Here is a 20,138-nt window from a genome sequence, read left to right on the forward strand (position 1 = left end):
CTTTCCATCACACTTTCACCTTTCCATCGCTTTGGTAAATTTTTATCTTGGTCTCATCTGTTCACAAAACTTTGTTCCAGAACTCACTGGCTCACTTTTACTTCTTGGCAAATTCTCATCTGGCCTTTCCATTTTTGGTGCTGATGTGAGGTTTCCATCTTGCAGTGTGGCCTTTGTAATTCTGCTGTCGAAGTCGAATGTGAATGTTAGATTGTGATACTTTCACCCTTGCACTCTGGAGGTTGTTGGTGATGTCACCAACAGTTGTTTTATGGATTTTCTTCACAGCTCTGATGACTTTTCTGTCATCAACTGTAGTAGTTTTCCTTGGCTGACCTGGCTGGTTATTCCCAAGTACACTCGTAGTTTTTCTTTTACAAGATATTCCAAATTGTTGTATTTGCTCAGCCCAATTTTTGTGCGATGATTCTAATTTAATTATGCTGTTCTTTCAGATTACAAATTGCTTGTTAGCTCACCTGGAACAAAGTTCATGGGAGCTTATGCGATGGCACGTCGTCAGTCAGTCAGTCAGTCAGTCAGTCAGTCAGTCAGCCAGCCAGCCAGCCAGCCAGCCAGCCAGCCAGTCAGTCAGTCAGTCAGTCAGTCAGTCCGTCCGTAAACACTTGCAACTTCTTCTCCGAAACCGCTGAAGGGATTGTGACCAAACTTGGCACTAATGATATTTGTTGTGTTGTGACTAACGTTTGTTCACGGCATTAAGAAAATAGGGATTTAAGGGGGTTTACCAGGGTCAAAGTGGATCCAGGTTTGACACCCCCAAATCGGTATTTGCTTTCTTCTCAGAAACTACACACACAATTTTGATGAAACTTGACCACAACCTTCACCACCTGTGCTATACCAAAGTTTTTTCACGGCATTTAAAAAATCTGCCCCTTTAGTGGTCGATGGGGTGGGTTGCCCCCCAAAATAGGTATTTGCTTTCTTCTCAGAAACTACACACGTAATTTCGATGAAACTTCACCACAACCTTAATCACCTGTGATGTACCAATGTTTGTTCAAGGCATTAGAAAAATTGGGGTCTTAGGTATGAGGGTTGGGGGCGGGGGGGGGGGGAGTTGCCCCCCAAAATAGGTATTTTTTTGCTTGTTTGAAGTCGTATGATTATGTTAGTATGATTCTACATGCTGCCCTGTCTTCTAGCAACCCTTGAAATTGGTTTAAAATACCTTTAGTCAGTGTAGTATACAGTTTATTCCACCTGGTGAGTGCCAGGGGTATTGCCCTTATGTTTTTATTTATTTCATAGACAGTTCTCTGGTCTTCATATTGGCTTGTACCTACTGACACCAACGGCAGACTCCCAAGGCAAAAGCAAAGGCATTATTTAAACACGAATTTGCCTATTTCTAAAGTATGATTTTCAAATTTGGCTGCTTTCAACATCCCACACCGAATGAATATTTTAATAGTTTGAGATTGTTTGCATCACTTTGGAGATTTCAAGTTCAATTTCCATTCATATTAAAGGTTGAAGCTAGTAAAAAAAAAAAAAATCAGTTTTCCTTTGAAGTTTATTCTCAATTGTTATAATAATGTCTAATGGGTTGTATTTCAAATCTGAACCGTTGCTCTTTATAGTTTGAAGATGAATTGCAATGACTCGCTTTTGCACAAACTTCACTGGTTGTTCATTGGAAAAATGTTTCATATATCCATCCAATTTTGCATGTGGCTGCTGGTTTCATCATTGCTGTGAGGATGACTCTGCTGCTGGTGTGCTCCCTGCTATATGTGAGCATGACTGTGCTGCTGATGCGGTCCCCCCTATGTGAGCACGGCTGCGCTGCTGATGCGGTCCCCTCTATGTGAGCATGGCTGTGCTGCTGATGCGGTCCCCTCTATGTGAGCACTGCTGTGCTGCTGATGCGGTCCCCTCTATGTGAGCACGGCTGCGCTGCTGATGCGGTCCCCTCTATGTGAGCATGGCTGTGCTGCTGATGCGGTCCCCTCTTTGTGAGCATGGCTGTGCTGCTGATGCGGTCCCCTCTATGTGAGCATGGCTGTGCTGCTGATGCGGTCCCCTCTGTATTTTTGTGCCTTGATTTGGCCAGGTTTCTGGCCATAATTTTCCACCTTTCATGTTTATGTTGTGATTCTGGTTTTGTGTGGATGGTTCTGGCATTATTTTTAACATCTTTGCATTTCATTTACTGGTGTATGGCTGTTTCAGTAGAATTGTATGCATGTTGTGCATTTTAACCATGTATATAATATGCTTTTTCACAAATTGTAGATTACCCTTAATTGGGTTTTCTTAGCCATGTGTTATTGGTTTCTATTAGTTACTTGTGTGCATTTATAGAAGTCATTTCTGGTCCCTTGTTGCTCTGGATCCTCTTGTGCAATAAGACTGGATACTTGCCATGGATATGGAACAGATGGCTGCCTCTTGGGAATTTATTTGCCAAACGTTTTGCACTTTTCATTTAAACCCAGCGGACAAATGCGTGTGCAAGGAAGTCTGCCCATCTTTGCATCATGTATAAAAAAAGAACCTCATTGCTTGCCACATCTGTTCTGCTTCTACTTGTTGAAGTCATTCTTCTGGAAGTGGCTGCTGGTCGGTGCACTGCTGAAACAATTGACAACATGCCAAAGCTGGTTTCCACATGGTTTCGTATGCTGTGAATTGTACTTTGAATGCTCGAGTTTGCTAATGGCAGGTGTTTTTTTTAAGGGTGGGGAGGGGGGGGGGGGGTGCGGGGCGGATGGGTGCATGAGAACGTTTTTACTTTATCTGCCTCCATTCGTCGTTATTAGTAATTTTCCCATTGTGCTGTTGCCAATTGAGAAACAGTAGCATTTGCAGGTACGATTAATAATCCTGTGTATATCTTGTTTCGTTAAACCCAAATTTGCATACACTTTGAGCAGGTGAAATAGGAAAGATTGCAAGGTGAAAATTTTCATCCCCGTCTGATTTTGTGAATTTTCTACTATACATGGCTGATGTGGCAAGCCAAACAGGATAAACGGTTCTCTCCAATACAGAGCCTTCAGTAAGGCCTTGGCTATTCAAAGAAAAAAAAAAAAATCCAAGTGATGACCTTGGTCCAGCAAAAAAATGCTTTAGGTCCTTCTGACCATGGTAATTAACGGACCGTAGCCGTTTAAAATATTTTCATGTTTAAAATAAAATATGTATTTCTTCCTTGAATTGATGATATGCGTAGAAAGAATAATGAGAATGCAGTTTTATTGAACATTTTCCCCAATGATTCTCCAGTTTTCGTGAAAGAATATACTTATATAATTTGCTCAGTTCCTCAAAAATATTTTTGGCAAAATAATGTGGGCAGAAATAATTTTGTGGTATCGGCACATGAGGGGTAGTCATCTGAAAAATACCAAAAGGGATCTTTAATTCTCACTTGTCAGAACATTGTACGATGCAAAATGAAAAATAGCATTATGTGACCTCTGCATTTGTACTTTTTCGAGAAGCACATGAAGGATGTCCCCATTTACAGAATTGCCTGATGAGCCACCTGTTTCTTCATTTTATGCAAAATTTGTACCCATATTGCCTCCATTTGTACTGCCCTATTTTTGGTGGTGCCAGGCTTTCCCTGTTTTTAAAAACATTGCAGTAATTTTTATTTCAAACAAATATTTGTACAGTAGTTACAATAGGTTGGGTTTGTTAATATACAAAAATCTAGGTTCAGGAAGAGCGAGGTTAATAAGGGTAAAAGGGAAACGTACTGACGGTGGGACAATGTGTTGATGCATCAAGCAGGGAATAAATGAACAGGAAAAGAGAGGGAGGGTTTGGATGGCAGGAAACCCAATAAACTGCAAGCAACAAGGTTGGGTTTGGTCATTTTATTGGGAAGAGAAAACAAATCTCCGACAGAGATCGCTTATTGAAATGGTTTATTAAATTCCACATATACAAACGTACACGCAAATTGCATCATGAAAGAAAGAAGGAAGGGAAAACGAACAAATTGAAAGATTCATAATAAAAATCAGAATACACCCTAATAAGATATTTTTTACAATATAAGTTACTAAAAAGTTAATCTTTATTAAAAAAAGGAGTCGTGTCTGTCTGTCTGTCGTGTTATAACTTGAGAAAGAATCAACGGATTTCAATAAATCCAACTACGGTGGATTCGGGTAACTCCCGGGAGTGTTTGTGGTCCAACATTTTTTTTTTATGGGTGCATGAACACGCTGTGGTAAAACTGCAAATGCCAAGACGGTTATCCCTGTTGGTTATCCCTGCATGGAGAGCAGGATCTCCCAGGAATCCTTTTTCCCCTTCCCCCATAGATTAGCCATCGCAGCAAAGATTGGTATTTCCATCAGCAAAGCGACAGGTCTTATAATCTAGTATACTTTAATTTAAGTTTGTATCGCATTCCCATCGCAGACAGTTCAGTGGTTTTTATCTTCTACCGCCATCGCCCTGGTCTTGCACCCTCTGCTATTTCTGTGCTTTGTTCCCTCCAGCTTTCTGTTGGGTGCACACAGTTAACCATCTACCCCTTTCTTGTGAAACTACCTAAATCTAGGATCACGGCTCACCTTCGCTCCATTCGTTCCTCTTTCTTTCCACCCCATGACCACCTTTACCTGGATCCAAGGACATGACCCAGTGAAATGGAAAACCAAACACTCCATTGGAGGAATCATCAGAAGGAATTTTAATAAGTAAAGAGCAAAGATGGAGTCATCAGGAGGAACCTGGATAGGATTCGGGTTTCAGCTGCTATTCCTCAACTCTCAAACCCATCCAGGTGCAGCCAAGTGAATGAACCTTCCAGAAAAATTTCTGCAACAATTCACTTCTTCCAACACATAGAGAGAAACCAGAAAATCACAATACAGAATCACATTCAATCAACGTCATCCGTCCACAACTTTTTGAGATATCCTGCTTTTTATTGTTTTTGGCCCTATCTCCCAATGGTGAAGAATCACTGAAAAAAATTCTACTAGTCGGTTTCGAATCCGGATCTTCACCAAAATAGAATCGATTTTTCCTTGTCACACACACAGTTGTGTTTCCTGGTGTGTACCCCGGTTTAGAATAGGTACACCGTATCCCTGTGCATCGTAAGAGGCGACCAAGGGTTGGCGTCAGGAAGGGCATCCGGCCATAAAAACATTGCCTCAAACAGGGAACCATGATTGTCATGGGGCCCGCAAGGCTAACCCCCGCTCTCACGGGGAAAATGGCCTTAAAACGATCATTCACACACACAACCGGTCCAACAAGTTTCATCCAATTCCATCCATAACTTTTTGAGATAGCTATATATAGTTTATGGCCATAGCTCTCAATGGTGAAGAATCACTGAAAAATTTAAATAATTCTCATATCTGAATCCATATTCAGATCTTCACCAAAATCGAATCGATTAGTCCTTGTCACACACAACCGGTCCACCAAGCTTCGTCCAAATCCGTCCACAACCTTTTGAGATATCCTATCTCCCAATGTTGAAGAATCACTTTTAAAAATTGTACTAGCTGGATCCGAATCCGGATCTTCACGAAAATCTAATCATGTCGTGCTTGTCACATGCGCTACATCTCTGCCAAATTTCGTCTGAATCAGTCCACAACATTTTGAGATATCTTGTTCACAACCATACAGACAGACAGGGTGAAAACATAACCTCCATCCATCTTTGGCGGAGGTAATAAAGAAGAAGCAAGAATTAGAATGAATAAAGAGAGAAAAATTAGAAAGAGATGTGAAAGGAACAAAGACGTTGGGAAGAACCCCGATAGATATATTTCAACTGTTCTTTCTCAGGCATAAACACAGCAACAGTTACAAGCTACCAGCGGTCCATCAGCGGTGAAGCACAGTCCACACAGCATCAGGATATGGTACAAATCGTAGGCCCTTGTTGGTATCCCCAGGCGGCCTGTCAGTTTTCTGCATAATTCCAGAAAGTCCCCGAGAGTGCTTGCTCACGGGAGTCCTGAGAACAATGTAACCACACTTAAATTTGACGATCTACAAATTGCATACGCATCTACAGAATGCGTATGCACAGCAAGTCCATGCTCACTTGTGGGAGCCCCAAGGGCCACATAACCGTGCTCTTCTGTGACGATCAACAAATTGTGTGTGCATCGAGACATCGTAGAAGTGGAGGAATTAAATGGATGGGTTCTGTGCTGGTAATAATAAAATACATGTATTGAATGCTTATTATAGACGTTTGAGTGCTCAACATCAGAAGAAACACACATTGTTCAACTGCAGGCTCATTGTGTTGGTTGGGAGACAAAGTAAGGGTGAGACTTCAATATTTCACGAGTAATTCACAGGAATCGCTTGACTCGCATCTTTGCCAAACATGAACTGCACCCACCATGGCAACACCTCACACCGATCTCTGGTGACTTGAAAAGCCGAGGCCCGGCAGGCACATGCATAAAAGATTCACAATGGAAGCCACCAAAGGCCAACGCTAATGGCACTGCCATTGTCTGACCGAAGCGTTGCCCCGGACTGGAACGGCCCTTGAATGGCACAGCTGGAAGATGGCCGTGGGATGGGGGACGACATGACATTGTGGTGCACCACTCGCTTGAGATCCTCGTGGAGGAGTGCCATTGAACAGTCTCCAGAAAGCAGTTCCATAAACAGTAGATTAAGAGGAACAAAAGAGTTGGTGGTGGGCAGTATAAAGTCATGGATTTATGAGTTTAACCAGGTGGGGGTTACTGGATCTTGGAGGACTTCAAAAATGTTTTTAATTTGCATTTGTACAATTCACCTCTTCCAGTGTGTTCCTCATTTTTATGTGAATCATGATGTCCGCGCACGTATTCGTCTGAGTGGCTGCAGTGTTGAGTAATTCTGTAAACTGGAATACTGATAAAGTTCATAGTGATTTGGACACCAGTGTAATTTTCTTTTTTAACCCCAATATGCAATAATCGAGTAAAGCTTTTAAAAATGTAGCTTGGGTTGTTGTCGGTAGAAAAACTCTGCGGTGAGCCTCAAACAATTTGGACTTGACAATATTTCTTGTCCTCGATAACTTCAACAACCCTGAATGAAAGAGTGATAGATGAATTGAGTAAAATTTCCATGATGGCATTTGGAATCGCGTTCTGATTTATTCACAGTCATGATAACCTTGTATTTTGATATATTTCTTGACGTTGAGGCATCCTGACAATGACACGGGCACGTGGCTTCACTCTTCAAACACCTAATTTATGAAGTTACTTATAAGTTCCCATCCCCATGGAAGTGCAAGAACTGGTTGACAATTGGCTGTCTCTAATGTCATCTAATTCTCATCATTTTCTCTCTCCTTTTGGAACAAACCTGCCCCCCACCCCTCTTTCATATATTGACTCTTCCTCCTTTCTCATCCACCAAATATCTTGTTTTTTCTCTTTTCTTCAACTGTATACCTGCAAAAATGCCAACAAAGCAGCACTAGCGTTTGTTCTATGGAAAACCTTTCCACCTTTTATGCATCCAATTTGATGTGAAGTTTTGTCCACCTCCGCAACAAAAGCGAATGATAGAAACAAACCCCATCACCCATCATTTCAACCCCATCATTTCCAGAATGAACATGATTTATTAGCAGTTCACTCTATAATATACAGTACTAGCAGGGGCTATCCAGTGCTGACCAATGGTGGGTGAGGGGGGAGGAGATACCTGACACTACCTGGCTGGGTAACCTTTACTCTGCAGGGTTTCAGGATGTGGTGGACATTGAAAAGCCATGGAGTTATTGGCATCCAGGTGCCTACCTTTTGCCTGTGGGTTAGCGGCAGCAGTAATTGACCCAACATCCCATTATACACTTTGATAGCATCCTTTGGTGCCCCCAAAACGAAGGTCAAGGCCACCATGTGGTCACTTTAAACCTTGCCCAGTTTTTGAAGGACCTTCACCAAATTTTTTGGGCCTCTGTGTGATATGATTTGGCAGTGAAAGAATCACGCCAATCATCATGCCAACCATCACGCGAACAATCACGCCAACCGTCACACCAACCGTCACACCAACCGTCACGCCAACAGTCACGCGAACAATCACGCCAACAATCACGCCAACAGTCACGCCAACAGTCACGCCAACAGTCACGCCAACAGACGTCGCACATTTACGTCGCGCACGTCGAAGTCGCACACGTCGACGTCGCACACAAACAAACGCTCAACCGTTCGAAAGTATGTAAACAGATTCACTTTCTCTCGTTTGTAATGAATAACTATGTCGTACTCTTGTACTCCAAAACTCCAAAATTTTCTTCGTGGAGTTACTATCGCCATTTTGTTAATAAAAATTTAAAATTTCATTTGTGGCAAAACGGGCATCGAGCCGTTTCATTGTTTTGCATCCAACGCATAAATATATTGATCGTAAACCCCTGCATTTTACCTCGCAAAGCTCGTGTTCTGCAATTCTTAACTTGGACCATCTAAACTAGGCACCTGTGATGTTTCAAAAGCAGTGTGTGGTCCAAAATGCTCCGACTTGAAATGTGTTTTTGCACTTCTGTGTCTATTTGCGACCATTCCACATTTTGGCCTTGAGTGAAAGCTAGTTAGCCGTTATATATTTATTATATATCCATTGAGAGGAGGGGGTTGGGGTTTGGACTGCGTGCAGGGGAGAAGGGAAAGGAAAGGAAACTACTTTGTCAAATTTGTCAATTGCGTTATTTTTGCTGTGATCATCTTTTTATTAATATATGTGTTGTAAAATCATGGCAATGTCAACAAATTGTAGTTCATAAATTGGTCGCCCAAAAATCGTTTTCTTTTTTTCTTTCTTTAAAATGAGTCGACTCAAACGTAAAGCTGCAGTCGATTAAAGGCATTGAAACTTTTGGCAACTTCATTGTTTTTGACTTGTTCTAACAGATGGCGGCAGTGGGGGATGCAGTCAGATCAAAATGTTGGCTCGACAGGGAATACACATTTGCAAAGATCAGTCAAATCTTTCAAGCTGATTTATCACCGATTAGCATTCGCTTTTGCGGGACAATCGCACAAATGTGATTGGTAGGGGGTAGTTGGCGGTTGAGTAAGAAAAGGAAAAAAATGGAAGGGAAGGGTGTAAACAGCAAATTGAATAAGATTGAGGAGGTTGCAATTGGTGATACAATACATCAATATCTGTGTAAAAAAAATTCTGCTCGGTCCTTTGGCCAATCAAATTTGCACACATTCCTGAAGTGGGCAACTGCTGATGGTCGAATTTCCATGTTGGTGATGAGAAAGTGCAACTGTTTAATCTCATGGCCTTTATTTGCAGAAATATTATCTTATTACCCTCGCCAGAGGAGAGGGTATTGCATTTGAGTCCGTTTGTTTGTCTGTTTGTTTGTCTGTTTGTTTGTCTTTGTTTGTCTGTTTGTTTGTTGCTTGCAAAATCGAAGATTTTTCAAGTATATTGGTCAGTTGTGCTTGTGGTTGTCTGTCTGTCTGTTTGTCTGTCTGTTTGTCTGTCTGTTTGTTTGTCACCGGCCTACAGGTCACAATTTTCAACCGATCTTCACCAAACTTCACCAAATGGTAGAGTTGGTCAAAAGCCAGAAGCCTATTGTTTTTGGGGTCAATAGGTCAACATAGGCCAAAGGTCACCAACTTTGCTAAATTTCTAAAATCCTCAATTTTAATCCGATTGACTTGAGATTTGAAGACCACTTGCATATCTGCTCACTGAATTCAACCACCAGGTATTTTTGAGGTCAGCATAGGCCAAATGGTCAACATAGGCCAAATTTCTAAAATCCTCAATTTTCATCCAATTGACTTGAAATTTGAACCATAGATGCAACTCCACCTGTAGAATTTTTAATGATAATGATGACGTCATAGGGCACGTGGTTCGGCCACCATCTTGGAAAAATCGAAAAACGTTGCACCTCTATATCTCGGAAAGTGCTGAATAGAAAAAATTGAGACTGCTCATTGCAAAGAGCTCTCCATGGGGAATAAAATATGTTAATGATGATGTCATAGGTGCCTCCATTATGACGTCATAATTCGACAAGTACAAAACTTCATCCAATCAAGATGAAATTTCTTGAGCGCCATGTCGGCATAAAGTGGTGGAGAAAAAAAATAGTCATCGGTCACGTGGTTCGGCCGCCATCTTGGAAAAACCGAAAAACTTTGCACCTCTATATCTCCAGAAGTGCTGAATCGAAAAAATTGAGACATGGCTCATTGTAAAGAACTCTCCATGGGGAATAAAATATGTTAATGATGTCATAGGTGCCTCCATTATGACGTCATAATTCGACAAGTACAAAACTTCATCCGATGAAGATGAAATTTCTTGAGCATAATCTGGGAATAAATTCGTTTAGAAAATAAATAATGATGACGTCATCGGTCACGTGTTTCAGCCGCCATATTTGCTTTAACACAAAAGCCTTAAAAACCACTGAAAATAAATACATCCCGGCGAGGGTTTGCAATCTCTGATTGCTCTTTTTCTTGTTTGTACCTGTTTTATGTCCCCACACTGCCCCCTCTTCTCAGGCTTTATGGAAGCTTGGTAAATGTCTTTATTTGCCCCAATAGAAGGCCCCTCTGTTGTTGTAACTTCAGACCTCTGAGCCTTTGTTCTCAGCTAGAATCTCCAGTTGGCTGTGCTTCTGTTTTGTTTTTTGTTTTTCATTTTCTGTGACCTCTGCACTTAACATGATCTCAAAGTAGTGGTTACAATGTGTTTTTAGCTTGAAATAAAGCAACTGAGATGCACAAGTTAATTTAATCGGTCAGTGAAGCTACACAATTGAAGTATTTTAAAAGTCATGTAATAATAGGGTACCCATTGCAATCAAATGGGTTGTGCTGTCATTGACGTTGCTCCTTAACTGTTTAAATGTATTGCTGTCTTCCTTTGAAAGAACTGAATCTCCTGTATCGGAACGAGAGGAAAGATGATTGAAAGAACAAGCTTTTAGGCAAAACAAAGTGTAAACTCTGTTGAACTTACAGATGGAATCAACAGGTCGTAGATCGGCTCATGCTCACGGCCATTAGATAGGAAGGAGAAGCTGACGTTTCGTGTTAAATGTTTGTGAGTGCAAGGACGAATGGTTAACACCTGAGACGTCAGCTTCTCCTTCCTTCCCAAAGAAGTTGGCAAAAGCCAATCGACTTTCCGTTGATTCTGTCCTTCATTCTATTTTGATTCCGTTGATTCTGTCCTTCATTCTATTTTCCGACAGTGTGAAACTACCCTTCACGAAGACTAGTTTTCCTTTTTACTGTTGATGAAAATAGCCTTCCGCACATCAATCCACCATACACCCCATTATTACCTCCGCTACCAAAGGTGGATGGAGGTTCTTTTCACCCCTGTCTATTTGTGAACAAGATATCTCGAAGTTCTTGACAGATGCGGCGAATTTTGGTGGACATGTTGGGTATTTGAAAAGGACGAAATGATTAGATTTTAGTGAAAATATGAATCTGGATCCAAGGATTTAAAAAAAAAGTAATTCTTCACTGTTGAGATATGGCAAAAAACGATGTATAGCATGATATCTAAAAAAAGTTATGGTCGGATTTGGACAAAACCTTGTGTGATGGTTGGATATGAGACGAGGACTAATCGATTAGATTTTAGTTAAGATACAAATCCGGATCCGGATCCGGATATGAGAATTTTTGTTTAATTTTGCAAGTGATTCCTCATCATTGAGTGATCGGGCCAAAAGGTGATTGGAAACAAAAGAAAAGAAAGATGTATACAACAACAGGCATTTTAAGGCCATTTTCCCTGCAAGAGCGGGGGTTAGCCTTGCGGTCCCCATGACAATCTTCTCCATTTTGCCCTATTTTCTGCATCTCCCCTTGTTACCCCCCTTGCCCGCATTTCTTCTTCAACCATCTTTAGCCAAGTATTTCTCGGTCTTCCCCGTCCTCTACTTCCTTCTACATTCATTTCCATCACTCTTCTCAACCAGCCACTTTCATCCTTCCTCAACACACGACCAAACCATCTCAAACTGTTTCTCTTCACAGCATCCATCACAGGCTCTATTCCCATCATCTTTCGCAATTCATCATTTGTCTTCCTCTCTCTCAACGATACTCCACACATCCACCGAACCATTCACATTTCCACCCTTTCCAGCCTTCGTTGCTGCTCTCCGTTCATTACCCTTGTCTCACTCCCATAAATCATAACACTTCTCACACATGCAGCATAGCATACACCTTTCCCTTCAGCTTCAACGACACTCCCCTCCTCGTCAGCACGCCACTCAGTTCCCGAAACTTCTTCCATGCACATCTCGCTCTAGCAACCGTTCCCGAGTCTGATCCACCTTCTCCATTCAGCATGTCTCTGAGGTAACAAAATGTTTTCACACCTTCCAGCTTCACACCGGCTCCAAGATCCAACTCAACATTTCCTCCATCTGCAGCTCCCTCTGTGCACACCTTACACTTGAATGTAGCTGCCACACTCGTTAATGACCCTCTCAAACCACTACATTTTTGATGAACCCACTCAGCGCACATTGTACATTGAATGGAATTCACTCCGACACCCTTCCTGCACACAGCACACGGCCACTTCCCAGTTCTTTCCACCTCACCACATGCTTTACCACTTGCCATCGCCTTCGTTTTTCCGATAATCACCTTCAGACCTTTTGTCTCCATACATTCCTTCCACTTGTTCATCTTCTTCTCCAGTCCATCCATACTTTCTGCAATCAACACCAGATCATCTGCATACAACAACTCCCACGGTAAACCCTTCTTTATGTTCCGAGCCAGCACCTCCATCACAGCTACAAATAGTAGTGGACTTAGTACCGACCCCTGATGCACTCCCACCTTCACCTCAAACTCACCACTGTTCCCGTCCTTCGTCCTGACAGTTGTGCGTGCTCTTTTGTACATTGCCATCACTACTCTGACGACCATTCCTCCACTCCTAACTTCCTCAATGCCCATGTCACTACTTCACGTGGAACCCTATCGAATGCTTTCTTCAGATCAACAAACCCAAGAAACAACTTCTTCCTGCTTCTCCATGTACTTCTCCTGCAACTGCCTCACAATAAAAAGCACATCTGTCGTTCCTCTTCCTGGCATAAATCCAAACTGCATTTCGTCAATCTTCACTTTCTTCCTTATCCTCCTCTCCAACACCCTTTCCAATACCTTCATTCCATGCTCCAATAACTTTATCGCTCGATACGCGCCACAGTCCAGAGGGTCACCTTTCCCCTTGTATGGAGGGACGAGGGTACTCGGTTCCCAATCCACTGGAATGCTGCCTTCCCTTAATCACCAGATTGCAGATCTCTGTCATTCTCTTCACACCCCAATTTCCCGCTGCCTTCAACATATCTCCCACAACTCCCGTCGGCCCTCCCACTTTTCTACTCTTCATTGCTTTTATCGCTTCCTCAACTTCCTTCTCGGTTATCTTCTCTGCCGGTCCTAAAACTGGGTTACTCTCTATGTTGCCATCCCATTCATTCTCTGCATTCAGCAGTATTTCCATTTATCTCTTCCATCTTCCTTTGATTCCATCTGGGTCCACAACGATTTGTCCCACTTCATCCTTCAAGCAACTCACCCCCATTACATCACACCTCTCTTTCACTATCTGCTTTGCAATCCTGAATACCACTCTCTGACCCTCTTCCAAATCCAAGCGTTCTCCGAACATTTTCCTCCATGCCTCCTGCGCCTTTGCTACCTCTTTCTTTGCAGCCTTCTTGGCTGCCTTATAACTTTCATGCTCTGCCTTTTCTGCCCCCATACCTTTCGCTTTCTGCCACTCCTTGAACTTCTTCCTCTTCTCGTCAATCTCGTCAAGTCAAAAGAAAGATGTATATACTGTATTTTTATATATCAATATTTATATAATGCTTTGGTACATAAGCACAATATTTCATTGCTGTTGTATACAATTGCCAAAACACAGCTTCATCAAAAGTAGATTTTCCCATTTCTGTGCACAGTTTGATTTATTATTGTTTTTCCCCCCTTTCTTTTGTTCCGCTGCAGCTGCTTTTCCATAGTTATTTCTTCACTGTGGTTCATGGGATTTATTTTTTATATCTGAACGATCTTAAAAAGGTTTCTCTGACGATCGACTATTCCTGTCATTCGGTGACCTCTCTGCATAAATTTGTGCAAATAAATCATTTGTTCATATTCATGTAACAGTTTGGTCATTGTAAAATAAATAACATGACTAAACATCAGTACAAGTTTATAATTGCAAAAGCTGGACTCACTCGTCGGTATGAGCCGATGTTTTGGCGAGAATCCACTCGCCTTGGTCATGGCAGTTGTTGAAGTGAAGAAGAAACACTGGCTCTACTGACTAAGTTTGTTCTGCTTTTTAAAATTATAAACGTCTCGTCATTTAATTGGACTGGGATGACTCATTACCTGCATCAATTTATTACTAACTAGCAAAGGTACTTGGCATTGCCAGGATGGGGGGGGGGGGGGGGGGGGTGGTAGAGAAAGGGGGGATGTTTTCCTTCTGTTTCTCTGTTTTCCGAGTTTGAACAAAGTTTGTTGTCGAGTTTGAAATTCACAGCTTGAACCAACATGCAGGAACTCCAACATGCGGTTGATGGACATTATTTTTATATGTATCTATGTATGTGGAAGTAGCAGGTCGTATAATGAAAGTGGCGGGTCATTCCATTACCAATCTGCTTGTAGAGTGCTCGCCAAGAAGCTTAAGCACTTAAGCAAGCACTCCAATACTGTTGAGATGCCCAGAGTGTCCCACCATGTCCGAATTAGACGAATTTATGCTTTTTTAATAGCCGGAACTACTGCTGAGGTCAATTCCACAGTTAGAATGTTGAAATTCGGTTCAGGTGAAGATATTGTCGTGCTTTGCAGAAATTAAATAAAGGCACAGACACTGGCGCTTATAAGCATTGCGATATATACAGGAATACAGTGAATCGTAGGTATGAAAATCAGCTACATTACCTTTTGAGATATGAAGTTTTATTGTGCAGAAACAAACCAGTTCTGAGACTCGGCAAACTTGAGTTGAGCAGACAAAATGGCAGAGAGAAGACCCCAAGCTGAGCGACCTGAATGCAGGCTGACCAAACATAAGCCTGTTAGTGTAAACTGTAAATGATTCTCAAAAACCCATCCAAACACCCAGTTTTTATTCCTGCACTCTTTTGGAGGTTGAGAGGTATGCCTGCAAAGTTTGGGGCCGCTCGGTTTCATAGGTTTGGAATTATAGAGGGGACACACGCACACACGCACACACGTGCACACGTGTTTTTAGTTTTGCGCATCTCGATAAATTGGCCCTTGGGTTTTTAAAATTAAATAATCGGTGTTATTTGTAAGTTAGTTGGCATTTGATAATTTACTTCAAAAGAATGCTTGAAGTGTTTTTTGTCGTTGCAAAGTTAAACCGACAGTTTTCCTCCAGCCTTGTGCAAAATCACACCGCAAAGGATTAAAAAAAACTTAACCAAAGACTGCAATTATTATTTTTTCTTGAGCGGTAAACTTGAGGAAGTGGAAATGGAAGCATTTTGTTCCTGTTTTTTGTCATTTGCTGACGTCATTGAAGTTATATAGGGTTCCGACAGGATGATGCAGAGGTATCACGCATGTTTGAGCTACATAGTCTTGGTTTTGATTCCTGGAAGATCTGACTGTGTAAATGTCAGATTGGTGCTTGGCAGTGTTCCATCCTTCACAGTGTCGTCTCTCGGATGGACATTAAACATAGAGTCCCATCTGCCAGCATTAATTGGTGGACGTTAGTGATCCCACGGTGTTTTTCGCGAAGAGTAGACGAGTTAGATTGCTGCTGCTGCTGCTACTTCCACTCCAACTACTAGTCGTTCAACGATCATTAACTTGTATTGAGGGGGTGGAGGAGGGGTGTATCATGCAAGACTGAGGTAACATGAACAATAATTTGCTGGAACACCTGCTTTATTAAAAAAACATTTTAAAAATACCTCGTACTCCCTTTTTTATTTTATTATTTTTTCCATTCGCCTTTTTTTTTCCCCCAAACTTTCAGGAAGGAAATTATTATTATTTTACAACTCTACTTGAGGAATGGCTGTTAGATTTGCAGTAAATGAAAAGAAGGGATTTCCATGATGAAAATGTTTGGCCTGAGAACTATTGTGTGAAATTGTAACATTCAATTTAGGTTTATAAATAAACATTGGAGCTTTGCAATTATTAAAGGTGAATTTTAATCTGTGCTCAAGAAAAACACGGCTTTTGTGTGTTTGAATGGTTCAAGTTTACCATTGGTTAATTGCAGATGCTTCACCATTTTGGGGGAGATTCTACACAAAAGGAAATGCCGTTTGGTTTCCATTTCCTATATTTGACAATGAAATGGAAAACCAAATACTGCATTGGAGTCATCAGAAGGAACCAGAAGTAAAGAGCAAATATGGAGTCATCAGGAGGAACCTGGATAGGATTTGGGTTTCAGCCGCTACTCCTCTGCCCTCAAACACATCCAGGCGCAGCCAAGTGAACCTTTCAGAAAAATTTCTGCAATAATTCACTTCTTCCAACACAGATGAAGAGAGAAATAAAGAAGAAGGAAGAATTATAATGAATAAAGAGAAATATGAAAAAAACAACTTCACTTGACCAGCCAATTTATTCCACTGCACGATGAAGGCCGCTGTCAACTTTCTCAATTCTGTTCCATTCAATGCAATTTGAGGCTATTGCAATCTTGTAAATTTTTTGATTGCATCTCTTCATCTGATCATTGGCTTACCACTGCCTCTTCCAAAGCTTGCTTGAGCTTTCCAATTTGTAATTCCTGTTTTGCACCGGTTGTCAATTCTTCTTGCCATGTGTCCAGCCCAATTCCAAAGCGAGGTTTTTTTTTTTTTGACCAGATTGTCAAGGTATTTTGTTTTCTGTCTGATTCCTTCGATTCTTGTCCTGTCTCTGTTGGTTATGTCAAGGCAGATTCTTTCCATGGCTTTTTGCTTGATTATTATTTTTTGCTGCATCCTCTTTCATAGAGATCATGTTTTACTGCCATATGTCATTGTTGGGAGAACACATCAATTGAAAACTTTCCTTTTCAGACACACGATCGTTTGCTTTTAATGGCATTTATTTATTCTCTAACTGCTGTCCATCCCGCTCTAGTATGTCCTTGCGGCTTCAAAAAGATTCTTATTTATTTGTTCCTATTAACAGAGAAATGCTGTTGAATAAACTAGAAATCAATTTCCATCCCATTTTTACAGTGTAGCCAATAGGGTAAAGCTGTCTGGAACAGTGTTTTTCTGTCTGTATGTCCCCTCAAACGTATGCCAATCAAAGCTGAGGATCTGGTCACATGACAGGGTGATGGTATTACGTCTGATGTCATTACGGTGATACGGCGGCTGACTCCGCACACCGCCATTTTAATTCCAATTTCGTTCATGCCGAACATATTGTCGAACCTGTCATATATCACAACCGCCATGCTCTACCTTTACGTTTTTCATTCAGTGTGAAAAACAAACAAACCGATTGTTAAAATGACCATCATATATCGAAAGCATCGGCGTTACGGCTCTTCCAATAATACGGTACGTATCGGCCTCAGACTTCATGCCTCACCTTTGAACCGCTTCGGACAAATTAAGCACAGGTTTCTTAATACAGTAGTGTATTGTTTCAGTAGTATCATTTTCATAATAATAATAATACTAATAATAGTATAGTAAATATAACCAGAACACTTTAATCCCAATGTCATGAATGGAAAGTTGATGGATTAAAGCGGTGTATGGTTCATGAATCGATGATAAGCGGTGCAACCGTGGAAGTAAGGAATTAGCCTCTTTTTTTTTTTATAGTAATATCATTTTCGTAATAATAAAGTAAGTTAATATTATAATAAATGTAATCGTAACACTAATCCCTTTGTAGTGACTGCAAAGTTACTAGAGGTTAAAATATATCTTCTATATATTAAAGTAGCGGCAGTTCTGTGTCACACTTCGTCATTACGTCCATCTTCAACTGAAGTATCAAACAAGCCCAGCTGTGTCGCTGTGAGACTTTGTCTTGTTTTATTACAAGTACTCCTCTCCCAGTCAGACGCTTTTCATCCACCAAACCACCAAATAAGTCTTTTTTCTGAACTTTGATATCCATCTGAGACATGGCTTTCTCATTTGTATCAGCTGTACAAAACATCCAGAGTTTTTCATACCATAACAAAATAACAAATCTGTGAGCGTTTGGCCTTATTGGCCATTAGAAAGATCGAGTGTCACTCAGCCGAATGTGATTTAGCTTTTGCCCCAGAATTGGCAATTGTGAACGTTTCGCTGGAGCTGATGAGGTCAACTCAGTGGCATCTTTGTTTATAGCGCTTGTCCTGGTGGAGGAATGGCAATGATTGAGCCAAAATAATTTAAACAAATGTGTTAATAATCTGTGAGAAATGTTGAGTTTGTAATGGTGGGAGATAAAGTTGATGAATTTAAGGATAACTGTCCTATCAAATGCAAATGAGCTGTTCTTTTTTTTGTTTGTTTGTTTCGAAAGTCAGAGATAACTTGATGGTACTTCATTGTTTTGTTTTTTTGTCTTTTTTTATTTCCTGGATGTTATAAATCTTTTTTTTGGTCATGCAATAATGGCCATTGCCAATTTAACTTTCATATATCTTAAATCCCAATTTCAACTGCGGTAAGCAGGATTTCAATTCTTAAAATTTGTCATCCTTGCCCAAAGTGTAACTGGGATGGATTTCCAGGGCAGTGGTTTAGTCACCAACATATTTCTCGACAATCAAAATCATGATCTGACCGGTGCTCGACCATTATGTTGGTGTGGTATTTGTTTGAGACGTCATTTTATTTAATGTTATAGCTTTCTCCTTGGGGCAGAGGGGTAAATTTTGTTTGACATTGAAAAGGAAATGTATGATGTGTGTCAAGTTTTGTTTTATATTCTGATGCAAGTATTTCGTCATTAATCATTTAATGTTTACAAAGTTACATTTTTCACCTAATATGCTATTATTTCGATAAGTTTACGATGGTTATGCTTTTTTCCCCTAAGCCAAGTTCTGCTCCAAGCAATGCTTCACTTATTTTCTTGTGCTCTTGCATTTTTTAATTTTTCATGTCGAAACGTTGCAGGCAAGCCAGAATGTTTTCGTTTAATTTGTCAGATTTAATTACTGGACTTGATATGTAAGCAGCATACCTTGGTCTTAACGTACCATATGATTTTGAGTCTTGATCATCTGATGCAATTTCCTAATTTTACTTGCTCTTTGATCTTGCTTGATGTTGATGAATATATAATGTGACCTGTTTCCACCAGTGCCCTGGGAGGCGGTGGCTGCTGAACCTGAGGTTCAACAGGAGTTGGTGTTGCTTAAGAGACAGCAAAACCTCCAGAGGCACATGCTCATGGCAGAGTACCAACAACAGCAAGAAGAGCTGGCCCGCAGGCACCATGTCCAGATTCAGCAACGTCTCAAGGTACTTGCATACATGTTTTGTATATTGGTGCTCAGCCAATTATATAGTTTCATATTTTCTTCCCGGATGTTTTCATTTGCAACATTTCCTACATGTTTTTCCGAAGTTTATTATACTTCCATGTCTAAGCAAATAAAATATGATTGTGACCTTTTATCTTTCTTCTTCACTGGGCAAAAAAGCTCGTTTTGACGTACGTGTGTGTGTGTGTGTGTGTGTGTGTGTGTGTGTGTGTGTGTGTGTGTGTGTGTGTGTGTGTGTGTGTGTGTGTGTGTGTGTGTGTGTGTGTGTGTGTGTGCGTGCGTGCGTGCGTGCGTGCGTCCGTCCGTCCGCTTATACTTGCCTACAGGTCACAATTTAAAACCGATCTTCGCGAAACTTCACCAAATGGTAGAGTTGATGGTCCGACAGAATCCTATTTATTTTTTAGGTCAAAAGGTCAAAGTTCAACAGGCCAAAGTTCAACAACTTTTCTTCAAATTTCTAAAATCATCAATTCTCATCTGATTGAGTTGAAATTTGAAAAGAATTTACATATCAGCTAACTAAATTCAACCATCAACTATTTTTGACATCAACATAGACCTATGGTCAACATAGGCCTAAGGTCAACCACTTCTCTCAGATTTCTAAAATCCTC

At 40.9% G+C, this 20,138-nt stretch overlaps 1 protein-coding gene across 1 annotated transcript in view; it reads left to right on the forward strand.

Annotated features, from left to right (window-relative positions):
• The window catches only part of LOC137434320 (histone deacetylase 5), a 280,361-nt gene that overhangs the window by 99,641 nt on the left and 160,582 nt on the right, over nucleotides 1-20,138 (forward strand). Inside the window, exon 3 of the mRNA XM_078785493.1 lies at nucleotides 19,338-19,498. Coding sequence (XP_078641619.1) covers nucleotides 19,338-19,498 — 161 coding nt within the window. The remainder of the gene's footprint in view (nucleotides 1-19,337; nucleotides 19,499-20,138) is intronic.

This window comes from Myxine glutinosa, chromosome 10, assembly GCF_964187855.1.
Source record: "Myxine glutinosa chromosome 10, kmMyxGlut1.1, whole genome shotgun sequence".
Lineage (NCBI taxonomy): Eukaryota > Metazoa > Chordata > Myxini > Myxiniformes > Myxinidae > Myxine > Myxine glutinosa.